The sequence below is a fragment of the Physella acuta genome, unplaced genomic scaffold (assembly GCF_028476545.2).
Source record: "Physella acuta isolate Inbredline_101_S28 unplaced genomic scaffold, ASM2847654v3 ptg001143l, whole genome shotgun sequence".
Classification (NCBI taxonomy): domain Eukaryota; kingdom Metazoa; phylum Mollusca; class Gastropoda; family Physidae; genus Physella; species Physella acuta.
The window spans coordinates 52,220-70,287 of NW_026732660.1; the positions used below are offsets into that span (position 1 = coordinate 52,220).

General features: G+C 38.7%; 1 protein-coding gene across 1 annotated transcript in view; it reads left to right on the forward strand.

Annotated features, from left to right (window-relative positions):
• LOC131956265 (orexin receptor type 2) overlaps positions 1 to 18,068 on the forward strand; it is a gene marked incomplete at its 3' end in the record, with an annotated part of 51,333 nt that overhangs the window by 19,233 nt on the left and 14,032 nt on the right. The window contains exons 2-3 of the mRNA XM_059320703.1: positions 15,121 to 15,294; positions 17,340 to 17,541. Of these exons, the coding sequence (XP_059176686.1) occupies positions 15,121 to 15,294; positions 17,340 to 17,541 (376 nt within the window). The remainder of the gene's footprint in view (positions 1 to 15,120; positions 15,295 to 17,339; positions 17,542 to 18,068) is intronic.

The window sequence follows — 18,068 nt, forward strand, 5'->3', positions numbered from 1 at the left end:
ATTGGTAATGGGACGAAAAACAAACAGAATTTTGGAGAATAAATAGAAAGCAAATCCAGTTGTTGCACAATTAAAACAAACAAGAAAACACACGCACACCCACACACACAGTGTTTCTTCCAGACTTTTTCTCCCGGCGGGGTGGGGGGGGTACTTGAAATTTTCGGGAGGGGGAGGGGGGCACGGACTGTTAAAAGTATATATTTTCTATATAAATTCCATTTCGGGGACGGTAGACTCTTATATAAAACACGTACACTATAACGATTACTGTAGTTTTTCACAATAATTCACCCCAATTTTTTTATTGAACGTCTTGATCAACAATACAAGAACTACATATATATTGTTTTAATCTGTTGTGTTCTTTGTCTGCCCCAATTCAACGAAAATTATAATGGGCGTGTGAAATTATTTGCCAAATCTGGAAAATCCTGGATTGTTTGCCTCCCCTGAGGCCTCACGTCTGCTGATGTAAATTACAGCTAAAAGGAAAATAACTAATTGCGCATGTTGTGTTCTTCAGATTTCTATTTAGTTTACATATTTCAAAGGCAAATATACGCCTGTTATTGTGACACGTTTTCGAAAGAATTTTATTTTCATACAGTTTAGAATGTCAGGATAAAATGTATAGCAGTATATATGTATATATATATATATATATATATATATATATATATATATATATATATATATATATATATATAGTCGACTATGTACATAAACATATAATAAACATATATATAAAGAGAGAAAGAGAGAGAGAGAGAGAAGGGGGATATGTGCGTATGTTGTTTTTCTTGCAATTACGACGAACTTTTGATTTCTGATGACCGTGTTTCATGGAGCACTTTTTATGGCAAAAGTAAATTAAAAGTGAGCAATTAAATCGATATCTTATCTTCAGTAATCGTTGAACGGAAGTTGACAAATTAGTTGACGTCGACCCGTCTAGATGATCGACTTCTGGTAGGGGTGGAGGGGGGATAAAGGGAGGGGTAGGGGAGAGAATTCTCTCCACACAGGAAAGAGGAAATTTTCTTTTTAAAACAAGGGCCAATTATTGGAGCACAGACTGATTGATTGTACCGTCAAGACACATCAATATTCTGTAGGAGGTTGGGGGGGGGGGGGGCTCATAAGGGTCTTTCGTCTACAAGACACATCAGAAAATCAAACAAAGGAAATTATAGCCTACATATTTCAATTGCCATATATAACATTGTATATGTATATATATATATATATATATATATATATATATATATATATATATATATATATATATATATATATACATATACACACACATACAATACTCTTGGGATCTCTCTGTGTCATGACCAGGCTACACATTTTTCTGGGGTCATGATGGGTTCCCACCATCTCTTGCGGTCATACAGGGTTCCATGTTAACGTTTGCCTATTCAGGTTATGTTTCTGGTTAGTGGATTAAGATTTCATATCATTTTGAGGTAGGTAAATCTCATGGTTGCTAAACCGAGAAGCCCCTGGTTCAAACCCCTGGGTAGATGAAGATCGATAGCTAAGGACAAGAACGCATCAAACAACTGTCTTGTAGTTTGTTCTTCAATGGACAAAGACTATGGGCAAATCCATCGTTAAAGGAGGCTGAAATTGGACTCAACGGACCAAATTACGCATATCAAGGTGACTCGTAATGCTCGGTTGTGTTGAGGAAATTCCATTCCAACTAAAAACGTAGAAGAAGAAACAAAATTTGGGACAATCTAGTTGGTCGCCCTTGATGACTCAATAGCCACACAAATAAATGGCTAAATAAAATTTCGAAATAAGAACTTATGCACTAAAGGTTATTGAATACCTACAAGCTTGTCTGAAAATATTTATATTAATAGAAGCCACACTCCGTAAATTACATTACAGTTATTAGAAAATGTATTTTCATCGAATATTTATTTAATTATCTGTTTGAGTCTAGTTGTTTCGTTTCGTATTTCAGCATGAGGTTTAAACAACATGATTTTTTTTCATCAATAAGTTTTTGGGAAGGAAATAAAATAATGAGTTTGACGAGGACGAGAAATTATCATGCAATTAAAAAACCATGATAAAATTGTGAATACCGGAAGTAAAAATAATGCTGACATAATTACAGGATGAGTAAAAATATTTTTAAAAATAAAAAAAAAATTGATTTGTAGTTTTTAATGTTTTTAGGTTGTTGTTTTTCTCAGTCTGAACCGATAAAAAGAGGTGCGTCGTATTATGTGAAACCACTGCATGTCAAAATAAACTTTCTGATGATGTGATTGTCTGCTTCATGCAGTTTTAGCTTCTGATAATACAATTACATATTTTTAAAAATTCCGAACCACTGAAGTGACGTGCGTCTGAAACCACGTCCTTTTAAAAATAACATTTCTGATTAGATTTTCTGTTTCAAGCATTAATCGTAGTTTAAAAGTGGTATTACAATTAGATCTTTTTTTTAATTGACGTGCGTCATGTATGTGAAACCAAGTCTTTTTAAAAATTAACTTTCTGATGATTAGATATGTGCTTCAGGCACATATAATCTTAGCATTGTATAATACAATTACTTGCGATGCCAAATTATATAGGCCAATAACTCCTCTTTTTAAAAAGAAGATTTATTTATTGTAAATGATTTCGAAAATGTGTGAAGGTGTGTGATGGTTACTGGACTACTGAGGATGAGGGTTGAGTGGTCAAAGCCAATGTGGAATGTGGAGTTTAATCTGAGGGTGGAATAAACATAAGCCAAAATGGAATATCGGATTCATAGAGATATCTCAAATTTACCCTTATCATAATCCATTTATTTTTAAAATTGTAAGTTAATTAAAATAATTAAAGTCCAGTGGTCGAGTAGTCCAGTGGTCGAGTAGTCCAAATGTCGAGTAGTCCAGTGGTCGAGTAGTCCAGTGGTCAAGTAGTCCAGTGGTCGAGTAGTCCAATGGTTGAGTAGTCCAGTGGTCGAGTAGTCCAGTGGTCGAATAGTCCAGTGGTCGAGTAGTCCAATGGTCGAGTAGTCCAGTGGTCAAGTAGTCCAGTGGTCGAGTAGTCCAATGGTTGAGTGGTCCAGTGGTCGAGTAGTCCAGTGGTCGAGTAGTCCAGTGGTCGAGTAGTCCAGTGGTCAAGTAGTCCAGTGGTCGAGTAGTCCAGTGGTCGAGTAGTCCAGTGGTCGAATAGTCCAGTGGTCGAGTAGTCCAATGGTCGAGTAGTCCAGTGGTCAAGTAGTCCAGTTGTCGAGTAGTCCAATGGTTGAGTGGTCCAGTGGTCGAGTAGTCCAGTGGTCGAGTAGTCCAGTGGTCGAGTAGTCCAGTGGTCAAGTAGTCCAGTGGTCGAGTAGTCCAGTGGTCGAGTAGTAGAGTGGTCGAGTAGTCCAGGAGTCGAGTATTCCAGTGATCGAGTAGTCTAGTGGTTGGGTAGTCCAGTGGTCGAGTAGTCCAGTGGTCAAGTAGTCTAGTGGTCGGGTAGTCCAGTGGTCGAGTAGTCCAGTGGTCGAGTAGTCCAGTGGTCAAGTAGTCCAGTGGTCAAGTAGTCCAGTGGTCGAGTAGTCCAGGAGTCGAGTATTCCAGTGGTCGAGTAGTCCAGTGGTCGAGTAGTCCAGTGGTCAAGTAGTCCAGTGGTCAAGTAGTCCAGTGGTCGAGTAGTCCAGTGGTCGAGTAGTCCAGGAGTCGAGTATTCCAGTGGTCGAGTAGTCTAGTGGTCGGGTAGTCCAGTGGTCGAGTAGTCCAGTGGTCGAGTAGTCCAGTGGTCGAGTAGTCCAGGAGTCAAGTATTCCAGTGGTCGAGTAGTCCAGTGGTCCGGTAGTCCAGTGGTCGAGTAGTCCAGTGGTCGAGTAGTCCAGTGGTCGAGTAGTCCAGTGGTCGGGTAGTCCAGTGGTCGAGTAGTCTAGTGATCGAGTATTCCAATGGTCGAGTAGTCCAGTGGTCGAGTAGTCCAGTGGTCGAGTAGTCCAGGAGTCGAGTATTACAGTGGTCGAGTAGTCCAGTGGTCGGGTAGTCCATAGGTCGGGTAGTCCAGTGGTCGAATAGTTCAGTGGTCGGGTAGTTCAGTGGTCGAAAGATCAATGAGTTAAGAGGTCGTCAACAGGTTTAAACTAGAGAGTGAAAGCGACTAGAGATAAAATGTACGCGATCAACCCAACGTTATAATTACACGGACTTTAAGTTGTTTTATTTTAAAAATCATACAGTGAAAATACATATTTTGTGTCGCATCTTTTTTATGGAGAGCTATTTTTGTACAAAGTTACCTAAAAATTAGTTATTTTTATAGTTTGGCTTCTTTGGTTTCAATTCATGACGAATAAAAACAAAAGAAATATTTTTATAAAGACGATATTTCACATTTTTATAAGCATTAGTTTGCAAAAAAATTGGTCGATGTTTTTAAACGTATAAAAAGTAAACAAGTATGTTTTAAGTTAGCAAATCAAATAGATAGCTTTTCCCATAGCTTCCCTTCCTAAAAGAGAATCGCTGGGTCGACACTTTTGAGTTTTCAACACTGTTTTTAATCTAGTCTACTGTACTTGTAAAATACCTAAAATCCTTTTAGGATTTATAACTTAGTCCTTGGTTTAGCTACTTATTGAACGTGAAATGTAATAAAGTTAGCCATTCTGTATTTAGAATTTCCAGTATTCATTACAGTAACCAAGGACGAATGCCGCAAACTTAATTAAGTTCACAGAAATACATCTGTGAAGACACATTAAAAAAAAATCAAAAATATTTTATTTTCGTGAAAACAATATGGGCTCTCACAGTGTGTGACACTATGTTACTATTTAAATAAAACAGATTAATTAATTACGATTTTTTTTGCTAAGATGATTATACGCTTTGGTTTTGGAGTTCTATTGAAATGCGGTTCAGTCTTTCACAATTCCTTTTGACAAATATAGTTCAGCGCAGACACCAACTGAGATAACTGTCTCTCAGAGATGATCTATTTTTGGCCACTTGAGATCTACACGATCTATCAATGTTTGGATGTCTATTGGTATTTGAGGAGATTAGCCCTTCAGCTGAGTTAAACTCAAGATCTTTAGCTTGTTACAATCTTGATAAAACAAGTGGTTCAACGATTAGCCGTACTAACTTATTCTTATCCTGTTATGGCTATGTTTAATTCTTATGCTTAGGTTTTGGGTAAAGATAAATTTAGGTTTAGAGTAAGGGCTCGCTTTATTGTTAGGGGTAGAGTAATAGTTAGGTATAGTTTAGGATAGAGGTAATTACATTGCGGTTGTATAATGAGTTACGCTATTGGCGATTTGCATTATGATTGACCATATTTGGTACTTAATTTCTAAAGATCATTAGTAATATTGAAATATTTTGTCTGAGATACACCAACCCCCACACCCACCTCACAGCAACCCCCCACACCCACCATAACACCAACCCCCACACCCACCATAACACAAACCCCCACACCCACCATAACACCAACCCCCACACTCACACACACCGTGACACTCACACCCACCATAACACCAACCCCGCACACCCACCACACAGCAACCCCCACACCCACCGTTATACCAACCCCCACACTCACATACATCTGACACCCTCACCCCACCCACCATAACACCAACCCCGCACACCCACCATAACACAAACCCCCACACCCACCATAACTCCAACCCCCACACCCACTATAACACCAACCCCCACACCCACCATAACACCAACGCCGCACACCCACCATAACATCAACCCCCACTCCCACCATAACACCAACCCCACACCCACCTTAACACCAACCTCCACACCCACCATAGCACCAACCCCCACACCCACCATAACACCAACCCCCACACCCACCATAACACCAACCCCCACACCCACCATAACACCAAACCCCACCCCCACCATAACACCAACCCCCACACCCACCATAACACCAAACCCCACCCCCACCATAACACCAACCCCCACACCCACCATAACACCAAACCCCACCCCCACCATAACACCAACCCCCACACCCACCATAACACCAACCCCCACCATAACACCAACCCCCACACCCACCATAACTCCAACCCCCACACCCACCATAACTCCAACCCCCACACCCACCATAACTCCAACCCCCACACCCACCATAACACCAACCCCCACATCCACCATGACACCAACCCCCACACCCACCATAACACCAACCCCCACACCCACCATAACACCAACCCCCACACCCCATGACACCAACCCCCACACCCACCATAACACCAACCCCCACACCCCATGACACCAACCCCCACACCCCATGACACCAACTCTCTCACGCTGTCGACATCCACACCACCTCACATTTTTTTCAACAATTTTTCCCCTGACATCCTTGATTTTAAACCTCTACGTCTGAACTGTCAGGTTCTATCCAATTTTGTCGAATCGTTTTTGACAAAAAGTGAAAAATCGCTGATCTAAGCATTTTAGTGCATCGATCATGTTGTCAGCGAGGTAAAAATCTTCAATGAAAGTGGAGATCCACTTTAAGATATCTAAGAAAATCGTGCATTGTTCTGTCAACTTCTTGGGGGTTCGTGCACTGCTCGGCTTAAGTTCGAGGGGGTCATTCGTTTTTCCAACTTCCAAGAAATCACTCATTGATTTACAATTAGCTATTGTATTTTATCAATTATATTTTTTTATCTTCATCGTTGGGAAGTTTTTTTATCAGAGTTTAATTTTGAAACTGCATTTAAAACTACGTTTAAAATGACGTTTTAAAATCACCAAAGTTATGTAGAATAAACTGTTGAGTTGGCTTTGTTGTTCTTTCGAGACTATTGAAGAGTCATCGACTTACTAAAGCAAAGTGTTACGTATGCTATCTGCTCCAAACGCGAAAGTTAAAAAAATGCTGCTCATTCCAAAAAATGTAAGTAATCATACGTCTGTTAGTCCAAAAAGTTACAAGTAAAAACAAAAAAAAATTACTTTCTGTTTTCCATAGTTAAAAGTGAAAACTGGCTAATTTTTTTCCAAATTACACGTAAAAAGCGGAAAGGCTACACATTTCGATATTCAAAAGTATAAAGGTGTAAATTATACGCACACAAAATATGCATCCTAATTGACAGGATTTGTGTTTAGCTTGCCTTAGCTTTGTGAGGCGATGTAAGGTCATATGTTTACTTCAGATTTATATTATGGAGTGTTTTGTCTCTACATTTCTACATTTACAGGCCTAATGTATCGTGACAAAAGGTTGATGTAGAAAAATATAAACACACCCACACAGAAACACACACAACCACACACACACACATATATATATATATATATATATATATATATATATATATATATATATATATATATATATATATATATATAGCGATACAATCTGATGACTTCATATAAAAACAACAAAAATGAAGACAGGGATCATATTCTGACATGCATTTCTATTTCATCATGTGTCGTCTGAAAATAAATGTATTAAAATAGCTTCCACGATTCTAGAGATATAAAAAAAAACTACTTCCTTGAAATAAAAGAGTACAGAAACACCTGTCTCTTTGTTTAAAGTCTAGAATATCGCCCACCTCTAAACTCCATTACTGGCAGACGGAGGAGTTAATTATACGATTCGGGTCAAGGCTGGAGATTGACATTGGCATTCCCCCCCCTCCCTCCCCCCAACACGTCTTGAATCCCCCGCCCTATTCTTGATGTATATCAGTCAGGTTGCTCTGTTCTATTAGACTGCCAGTAGTTATGGATGACCTTCAACCTCGTGGGTGACCTTGATTTTGTGGTCTGAGTGCTAAAACGTCAGATTTTGGAGTACAATTTTTTAATGTTGTAGATTTTTCAACTCAACGTAAGCTGAGAGCTATTTCGTGACTTTAAAAACTAATTTTAAAAGCGCATATATTGTTTCCTAAAAGGTGTCAGGGGGCGTAGCAAGGATATTTGACACTCCAGTGTTTGCAGTAAATTTATGTTTGTCTTTCCTGCTTTTTTTTATTTTACAAAATTAAATTGAAAACAGAGCTGTTTGCTTTTTTGAGTTGTAGTGTGTGGTGTGATCGTGTGTGTTAATGTGTGGTGTGATTATGTGTGTGTTACTGTGTGTGGTGTGTGTAAATGTGTGTGGTGTGTGTTTATGTGTGTGGTGTGTGTTTAATAGGACGGTAAATGTCAGAATATTAAGTCAAATACTGTGGTGAAGCTACTTAATTAGTAATTAGGACATATAAAAATATAAAATCAAAACAATTGAAAATTAACTTCCTAATTAATTAATTACTATAATAAATAAAACGAAGAAAGTATTTTATTAACAGAACTGAGTATCCAACTCTCGCGATAGTACCAGAACTGACCAACCCTATTTGATGGCACCCACCCTCAATCCATTAATCACCATAATTCCTCCAATCGACCAAGTACTTTTCGTCCCGTCTTTCGTACGAACTTTTTTCTTCACTGCTGAAGTTAAAACCCATTAGTTTAAAATAGTTAAAATGGCGTATGTCCCTTCCTTGTACATTCATTGAACGTACCTAATCTGTTCTGTAATGTGTGGGTAAATGCTGAACTTTTAGTGTAAGCAGTGTTCATCTTCTTCTTCTTCGTTCATAATTCTATAAGAAGTTCCCTTTCAAACCTGACGGTCTATAGGGCAAGTGAAGTAGAGTTCACTTGTTTTTGTGACCTCGGAATATGCAGAGATAGTGTGGTAAGCACTATGCCCAGCCGCCTATACTTTGCCTAACGTGAGTTAGGTACCCATCAGAGTTGGGTGGACTCAGGGATTGTCTACTGACTTGAACCCGGATTCGAAAAAGAGACTTTTGGGTTAGCAGTCCAGCTCTCTACCGCTAGACTAACTCTAGTATTGGAAAGGATTCCCTCCAACAAAATTAAGTACTACGTGTCTTGTTATACGCAATATAGGCCATTGACTCCGATTTCAGCCTGCTTTTCTTTTTTGGATTTGCTTCCATAGCCTTTGTCCGCAGTGCTGAAAATTACATTTAATTTTCCGTCACACAAGGTTAATAAAAATGTAATATGCGAAAAGAAACCATAAGATTTAATTATAGATTAGATAAGCTCAATTTTTTAATCAGTTGGCTCAGAGCTCGCGAGGTGAAGAATTATGTGCTGCAAAATCGGAATTAGATTGCGAAATAGAAACTGGTACGTTTTGGGAATTCCCTTACCAAAAAAAATGGATGCCCTTATATTTTGTAACTGTGAAATAGAATCTTACGGGTTTCGGAGTTTTTTTGCAAAAAAAAACATTTATTATCTTTTGAAATAGTCTGTAAAAAGGACACAGTAAATTTCTCTCTCCTAGAATAGCTTATATTTGTAGCTATTGTAAGTGAAATCTAATTCGTACATTTAAATTTTAATGCGAAATTTTAACTTCAGGGACATACATCTTAAGATGTTTTTTTAAGATAGACAAAATGTCGAGGCATTTGTGTTTCTTTACATCTCCCAAGAAGAAACAGAAATTATTTTGAACAATGTATTTTAACCGTAGAGTTCACCTGTTTCTGTGACCTTGGTGTATGTAGGGATAGTGTGGTCAGTTTAATGCCCAGCTGACTTTACTCTTTTTTGCTAACAAAGAGTCAGGTACTCATTAGAGCTGAGTGAACTAGGGACCTGACCACATGATCCAAACTAGAGCCTTGTGGGTTATTCATCGAGCGCTCTACCATTCGACCACGCCGTATCAGTTTATATAATGTTCGTACACATAGGTATGGGTGGCCATTCATTGAAACAGTATCTATATGTTTCTTAAAATTCCCTTCCAATTAAATTTTTTAACATCGTTAGTTACTTCCTTGTTGGCTGGAGTTGGCCTGGACTAGAAACTTTGGATTGACTCGCCCTGGGCTGGGAATTAGTCTGGCACCGGCCTTTGGTCAATTAAACTCTATGGTTTCTTGGATTAGCCGAGCATTTGATGTGACGTTAGTACAGTTAGGTTAGCCATTTAGCTGACTGGTGTCGGGTTGAAGATGAGATATCGTTTTGTGTGGCAGTTATTTGACACGAGTGGTGACGTTGGTGTCGAATAAGTTTTTAAAACATGATGTCCTTTATTGAACCCCGGTGTTTTGTTTTCCTAGGTCTTATTTCTTTACAAACCGAGTTTTCTAATGTTAATTTCATGCACCCGCAGTCGAAGTCAGAGTATGGTCAACCAATTATAAGACGGGGGAGAAGTACAGGACTCATCTGCTGAACAGGTTGCGTCGAAATATTGAGATAAGTTAACGTGTAGCCCGATGAGAGCTGAACAAAGTGACAAAGCCGTTTAGATGTGGAGTTGGAAATCAGGCTTCGGTAGCACACTTAACTCACCGATATCGTATGCGAGACATTAAGTGAAAGGTCACTTGATGCTGGACGGGTGGTCTAGCGGTAGAGAGCTGGACTGCTAACCCGAAAGTCTCTTTTTCGAATCCGGGTTCAAGTCAGTAGACCGTCCCTGAGTCCACCCAACTCACGTTAGGGAGAGTAAAGGCGGCTGGGCATAGTGCTGACCACACTATCTCTTCATATGCCGAGGTTACAGAAACAGGTGAACTCTAATTCACTTGCCCCATAGACCGTCAGGTTTCAAAGGGGAACTTTACACTTGATGCAGGGCAGGTCATTGATGATGTAGACTGTATAAACTACTATGATCCAGCACGATTGTCTTTTTGGACCGGCGGTGATGAAGTAGAATGTATGGAAACACTGGAATACACTATGATTGTCTCTCGATATGGACAGATCACTTGTGTAGGACTTAAGGGCTAATTAATGCGGGACACGCAGGTAATGACATAGACTGTATGAGCTACTGGGATACAACATGACTGCCTCTATGGTCAGATACCCATTGTAGAGATTTGAATGTAGGACCACTTGATGCAGGACACGCATGTGATGACGTATACTTTATGGAACTACTGGGATCAACCACAACTGTCTCTCGACATGGACAGATAAACGGTCCACCTATTTTTAAAATATATACTTAAGTAGCCACCATTACATTGAGTGAACTTTGGTTTGGCTTAACTTCATTGGTTACCATACCAAGACGTATGCACATGCTATGGTTCCAAAATCTCACATTGTGGATTCAAGTGGATCTTGACTAGACTCATGTGGGACATGACTAGACTAGAACTTGACTAGACTCGTGTGGAACTTGTCTAGACGTGTGGAACTTGACTAGACTAGAACTTGACTAGACTCGTGTGGAACTTGACTAGACTAGAACTTGACTAGACTCGCGTGGAACTTGACTAGACTAGAACTTGACTAGACTAGAACTTGACTAGACTCGTGTGGAACTTGTCTAGACGTGTGGAAGACTAGACTCGTGTGGAACTTGACTAGACTCGTGTGGAACTTGACTAGACTAGAACTTGACTAGACTCGTGTGGAACTTGACTGTAATAGATTCCATCCACCGGCTTTGGTTTCAAGAGGACAATGACTCATGAGCCAGCACTTATCTGTTGGACGATATACGCCGAGACCGTACTAATGACCAACTGATACCATATAACGGACATGTATCCCCGGGGGTTAGAGGCAGTTCTGTTTCTCCCAGCCATTACACACACACAACCACACACATACACACATACACACGTCAATTAAACAACATGATTACTTCAAAGTCCGCATTTTTTTTTTATTTGTTCCCCTTTTTTTCCTTAATTAACAATCTGTCCCTAGCCCTAAATCCTTGACACTAAACCTTATGAAAGACACTCCGGGTTTTCCCGTATCTTTTATTTCCTGTTCAATATCACCACAAAGCTTTAAATAGACTACTCCGGACGTTTCCGGATGCGCGTCACACTTTCAAACGAAAATGTGCCACCTCGGTCCGAAGTTTATTTAGAACACCATCATGGCGTCTAATGCACTGCACCACTGCTTCCTGTGTCCATCCCTCTGTGGTGTTGATTTCAAGGCTGAAGTTTATTTTAATCCAAAGAAAATCCAAGAATATCCCTTTTTTTTTAATGCGTCCCACGCGTTTAATAACTTTAAGCAATCACAGTTCTTATATTTCAGATGACAATTTTTAAAAGTACGTTACAAAATCGTTCACGAATTTCAAATTTACCTTTAGTTTTAGTATTCCGAATGAGTTTGTGTTGATTGAAGTGACTTGTTTATTACAGTGGAAGTAATTAGTAGCTATTCGTAGCCTTGAGCGCTTTGGTGATTTTTTTTCTCCAAGGGGCGGTCACTCTTTTATTCAAGATTGATAGTAGGTTATGTCCCTTTAAAGTTAGTAAACTATCAAAACTACATATAATTAATATGTTGCTAATTCTAGTATTAGGAGGCGACTAATTGTCTGTCTTACTAAAATAAGCTCTTTGGTTTTAAAATTAGAAGTAGAGATAAGTACATGCTAACCCGGTTACTACTGGTCAGTGATATAATGTCCGTTTTAACGTCTGAAAGAATTGCAACTGAAGCCGATACGGCACTGTGGTCCTTGATAATGTCGTTAGCTCTACGAGTACACACACATTTGAGAATACTTGTTTGGACGTTGATATAAAATTTGCTTTATAATTTTTTTTAAATGTGTGTGAATAATTTTTTTTTTAAATGGAGATATCAACTTTACAAAACAAAATTGTGACTAATAAATGTGTTGAAATAAAACTTGCTTTACGATAAAACAACATTTTGTGAATAATTCTTAAGGTGTTGAAAAAACTCTATATATTGGGCAGATAAAGTAGAGTTCAAATGTTTCATGACCTCGGCATGTATAGGGATAGTATGGTCAGAACTATGCCCCACCGTCTATACTTCTCTAACATGAGCTAGGTACCCATAAAAGATGGGTGGACAGGGACTTCCTACTGATTTTAAACCCGGATTTGATCTTAGCAGTCTAGTGCTCTACCGTTAGGCCACGCCGTACCTTAATACAACTGTAGAATACGTGTTCATATGTTAAAATAAAACTCGCTTTACAACAGCAGAACAAAAACTTCAAAACAAATGTTAAGTCGTTAAACTAACACTGGTTGTTGTAATGTTATATAATGCCGAATCAATACAACATGTAATGCCGTGTCAATATATCAAATTACCGCGTATTGTTCAAACGGATTTGAAACAAATCACAACCGATGGATCTGTCAAAGATTGTCTTCTTCAAACAAAGCGAAGGCTTTGAACTCAATTTTGTTGTGGCTTCGACCGTTTAAAAATAAACATTGACAGTAATGAACTGCCGTGAGTCGTTTTTTTTTTTTTTTTCGTTTTTTTTTTCGTTTTTTTTTTCTACAAAGCATTCACCGCGGATGCGTTCCAACTATTTTTACAAACTTCCTTTGTTATTTTGCTTTTTTTTAATTTAGTTAAGCTGTCAATTTTAGCTACTGCTGAACGCACTCAATGCATTTCTTAAAATGTTCGACAATAAATAAATGCAACATTAAATTAGCTGTAGAATAAAAGGGATAAAATTTAAGAAAATAATAAAAAAAGTTTTATAAAAACCATTGCAAAAAGTAATTTAGATTGATTTAACCCTTCTAAATGGGCGATAACTGAATGATTATGAATTTGTTATTTCAATGGTCGCCGAGCGAACATTTATAGTAATCCAGTTATTACCCAATATGCTCCTAAAAGAGTTTTCCCCTAGCTGAAATATATCCTGATTAATGTATGGCAATCACCTAATAATAATTCAGCAATCAAAGAGCTAAAAATAGCTTATCCTTTTTTCTACCTCGAATAAGTCGAAAAATATTTCTATTTCCGCCCAGCCACATATTTGTGTACAATCTATTAACAATCTATCTCGATAGCATTGACACGTCATTACTGTACATTACAGGCTTTGTTACGATATTTTTGTTGTTGTTGTTTTTAAATGAACCTTTTTTTGTTTGTTTTTAGCATACATATTTGTTATTGATGATGAAAACTGGAAACAGTGTTTCTTCCAGACTTTTTTCTCCGGGCGGGCACTTGAAATTTTCGGGGGAGGAGGGGGGGGGGGGGGGGGTGCGCGGACTAAAATTTCCTGGGGGGGGGGGGGGGGGAGAACACTGTTAAAAGTATATATTTTCTATATAAATATCATTTCGTTCGAAGTGGGGGGGGGGGGGGGGTAGACTTTCTTCGCCCCCCCCCCCCTTCTCTGAAACTCTGACTGGAACAGCACTTTGTACTTTACATCTCTTCCTCATGCTGTCCCGGTTTACCACTTTCGTTTTAATGTGCATCTGTTCCTCGCGATACAACATAGAACTATGAATAAGGAGTCGTGAAGATACGAATTTTCTTGCCGATCGCCCCTTCCCCTTTCCTCTTATTTCCCACATCGTCACTCATCGTTGAAAAATCAACCCCCATCGCTATTTAATGACGTCACACCATGCTGTCTCCACCCTACACCAAATGCAAATTAATTTTTTTTTAAACAGTAACTAATCACCGCCTTATACTGTCAATTTTAGCAAATCTGGATCAAGGCTTCATAATTATATTGGTACATTTTAATTCAATTTTTTAATCCTTTAAAAAACAAAACGTCCAAACATAATTTGATATATATCTGAATATTGTTACTATGAGGAATATAGAATTGGCACCAGACTAAACTCAGGGGGGAAAATCAGAATAAAAAGCTGTTTGTGTTTTAGAGTTATCTACCCTCTACCCCATGCCTTACTATTCTCCCCTTATATCCCCAGACTGTGGCCGTACTACCACATGCCTTACTATTCCCTCCCCTTATATCCCCAGATTTTGGCCGTACTACCCCATGCCTGACTATTCCCTCCCCTTGTATCCCCAGACTGTGGCCCTACCCTCTACCCCATGCCTTACTATCCCCTCCCCTTGTATCCCCAGTGTTGCCGTACTACCCCATGCCTTACTATTCTCTCCCCTTGTATCCCCACTGTGGTCGTACCCTCAACCCATGCCTTACTATTCCCTCCCCTTGTATCCCCACTGTGGTCGTACCCTCAACCCATGCCTTACTATTCTCTCCCTTGTATCCCCACTGTGGCCGTACTACCCAATGCCTTACTATTCCCTCCCCTTATATCCACAGACTGTAGCGGTCATTGTGTCAGTACTAACACTGACCAGTATCTCCATCGAGCGTTGGTTCGCCATCTGTCAACCTTTGACCTTCCAGCAGACCAAGTCTCGGGTCATCATCTGTGTTGCCGTCATCTGGATTGTCGCCCATGTGGCGGCCATTCCTCGGCTCATTGTCATGCAGGTAAGCCCCTGGGTTTTTCCTTAAACCAACAATCGGGAATTCCCAAATAAGTGTTACTGCATAAACTATTTAAGGACTGGTATTTTCTGTGGGTTGTTTTTATACATTTTTAATTTTTTTTCATGGTATAACTCAATATGCTGAAAGCTTTTATTTCATCAGCTTTATGTTTCGCACTTTCCCTTTGTTCTTAACTAATTTAAATATGGCTTATGGGATTACTCAATCGAATCAGCACCCCTCCAACTCGTTCAGAAGATTCCGCATACCGGAACGAAGATATCCTGATTAATTAATCTATATATATAATTCTCTTCTTCGAGCCGTTAGAAAACAAGCTGCAAAAGCTCTCCCTACCTCCCCACCCCTACATGGTTTTAGTGAGCTGTATTCACTCTAAATGTTTACAAGCAGAGCCAACGATTTTAAACGTAGGGGGGGAGGAGGGGGGGAGGGAAGGAAGGGGGGGGTTATGGTCCTTAACGAGCTACTTATAGTGTTTTAAAGAAATATTTTCAGTGTCAGCGTTGGTACTGTCGAATTCACAAATTATGAATTATTGAAAATTAGAAACAACTAAATAGCGGCGTATGTTATGCCGCGGGCCGGCTCGTGACAATTATTTCCAAAACAAGTCACCAAAGAGCGGAAAATGGTCACTAAGCCTTTCTCTTCAAACTCTGATTAGTTATATATATATATATATATATATATATATATATATATATATATATATATATATATATATATATATATATATATATATATATATATATATATATATATATATATATATATATATATATATATTATACATATATACATACATATACAAGAGGAAAAATATTTAAAAATCTAGAAGAGCATGACGGTGTTAGTAAAGTATAAGATAAAATATAAGCGATACATTTTTACAAAATGTAATCTATCCATTCAGTCTATTCATTCCCCCCCCCCCCCCCCGTCGTTCTATCATCCGAAAATAAATACCAAATCTTATATAATTTGTATTTTAAAAAAATATCAATTTAAACAAAAAGGCGTATTCGTTTCCTTTGATATCATTGATAGCTCAATATAAACATTTCAATGAGAGGAAAATCCAAATGATGCAGTTGTTAATTCCTACTTTCATTTCCATTTCATACACCGAGTATAATATAATAAGAATTCAGAGATGGTTGGGGGATGGGGGGAATATCAAAGATTACAGTTGCAGAATCGATTATGAATACATTCTAATTTTTAAATGACGTTGCCTTTAAAAAGTTTTACCTGAATTCTTTGAAAAGCAGGATTTTCTTTAATGTTTTTATTTTTTATTTATTTTTTATTTTCTGAATTGAAAGACCATCGACCCAACAACAAAATACATGCAGCAATTAACGATAATTGAAATCTCTCGTCTTCTGGTCGGATCGGTCGGCACGATAGTGCATGTGATTACCCCCCGCAGCTAATGACTTGGTTAAGAATGAAATAATTGTTTGATTTTATCTGAGGGGGATTTAAGATTCATTATAAAAAAATAATTTAATGGCTGGTATAAATTTAAAAAGTTTTTTTTTTAACTTAAAGTTACGTTGAGTAATTTTGTCAGGCCAAAACTAATTCACAGTTGAGAAAAATAAAATTTATAAAAAAAAAAAACAGACAAAATGTGATTACATTTTTATTTTGAAATATTTTTCCGACATTATAAAAAATGAAATTTAATAAAGATTTTAATTCGATTGTAGTAAAAAATTATGTATAAAAAAATAATTATCATTATTAAAATATTTTCCAAATAAAATTTTCTTCTGTTTTCATTACCATGTTTTGCATTAAAGAAATACGTATGCTTATCATAGACTTTATTTATTTTGTGCTGAAGCTCTAAAGCTCGCTGTCCGAGATCGTCTAAGCCAAACTCCTTTTAATATTGACGGCTTAATATTCTGAATGTCAAACTTACATTTTTTCTGTGATTAAAACTAAATCTATTGATGTGTCTATCATTGTATAACTCCTAATTATTATATTTTATTTTTTTTTTTTGTCAGGAAAATCATGACGCATTAATCCCGCCAAATCTGACAATCCTGTTGACGTCATGCGGACCGCGAGATCTCGACCTGACGATAAAGTACGAGATTTTTCTCGTCGTGACGTTTTTCGTCATTCCGATCATCGTGATGGGCTACAACTACACAGCTATAGCCGTGTGTCTGTGGTCCAGCTCTAGGAATACCAGGCACCTGACAGGTAGGTTCACAGCCGTGGTCCAGCTATAGCAGTGTGCCTGTGGTCCAGCTATAGCAGTGTGCCTGTGGTCCAGCTATAGCCGTGTGTCTGTGGTCCAGCTCTAGGAATACCAGGCACTTGACAGGTAGTTTCACAGCCGTGGTCCAGCTATAGCAGTGTGCCTGTGGTCCAGCTATAGCAGTGTGAGTGTGGTCCAACTATAGCCGGTGTGTCTGTGGTCCAGCTATAGCTGTATGTATGTGGTCCAGCTATAGCCGTGTGTCTGTGGTCCAGCTATAGCCGTGTGTCTGTGGTCCAGCTCTAGGAATACCAGGCACTTGACAGGTAGTTTCACAGCCGTGGTCCAGCTATAGCCGTATACCTGTGGTCCAGCTATAGCAGTGTGAGTGTGGTCCAACTATAGCCGGTGTGTCTGTGGTCCAGCTATAGCTGTATGTATGTGGTCCAGCTATAGCCGTGTGTCTGTGGTCCAGCTATAGCCGTGTGACTGTGGTCCATTTATAGCCGGTGTGTCTGTGGTCCAGCTA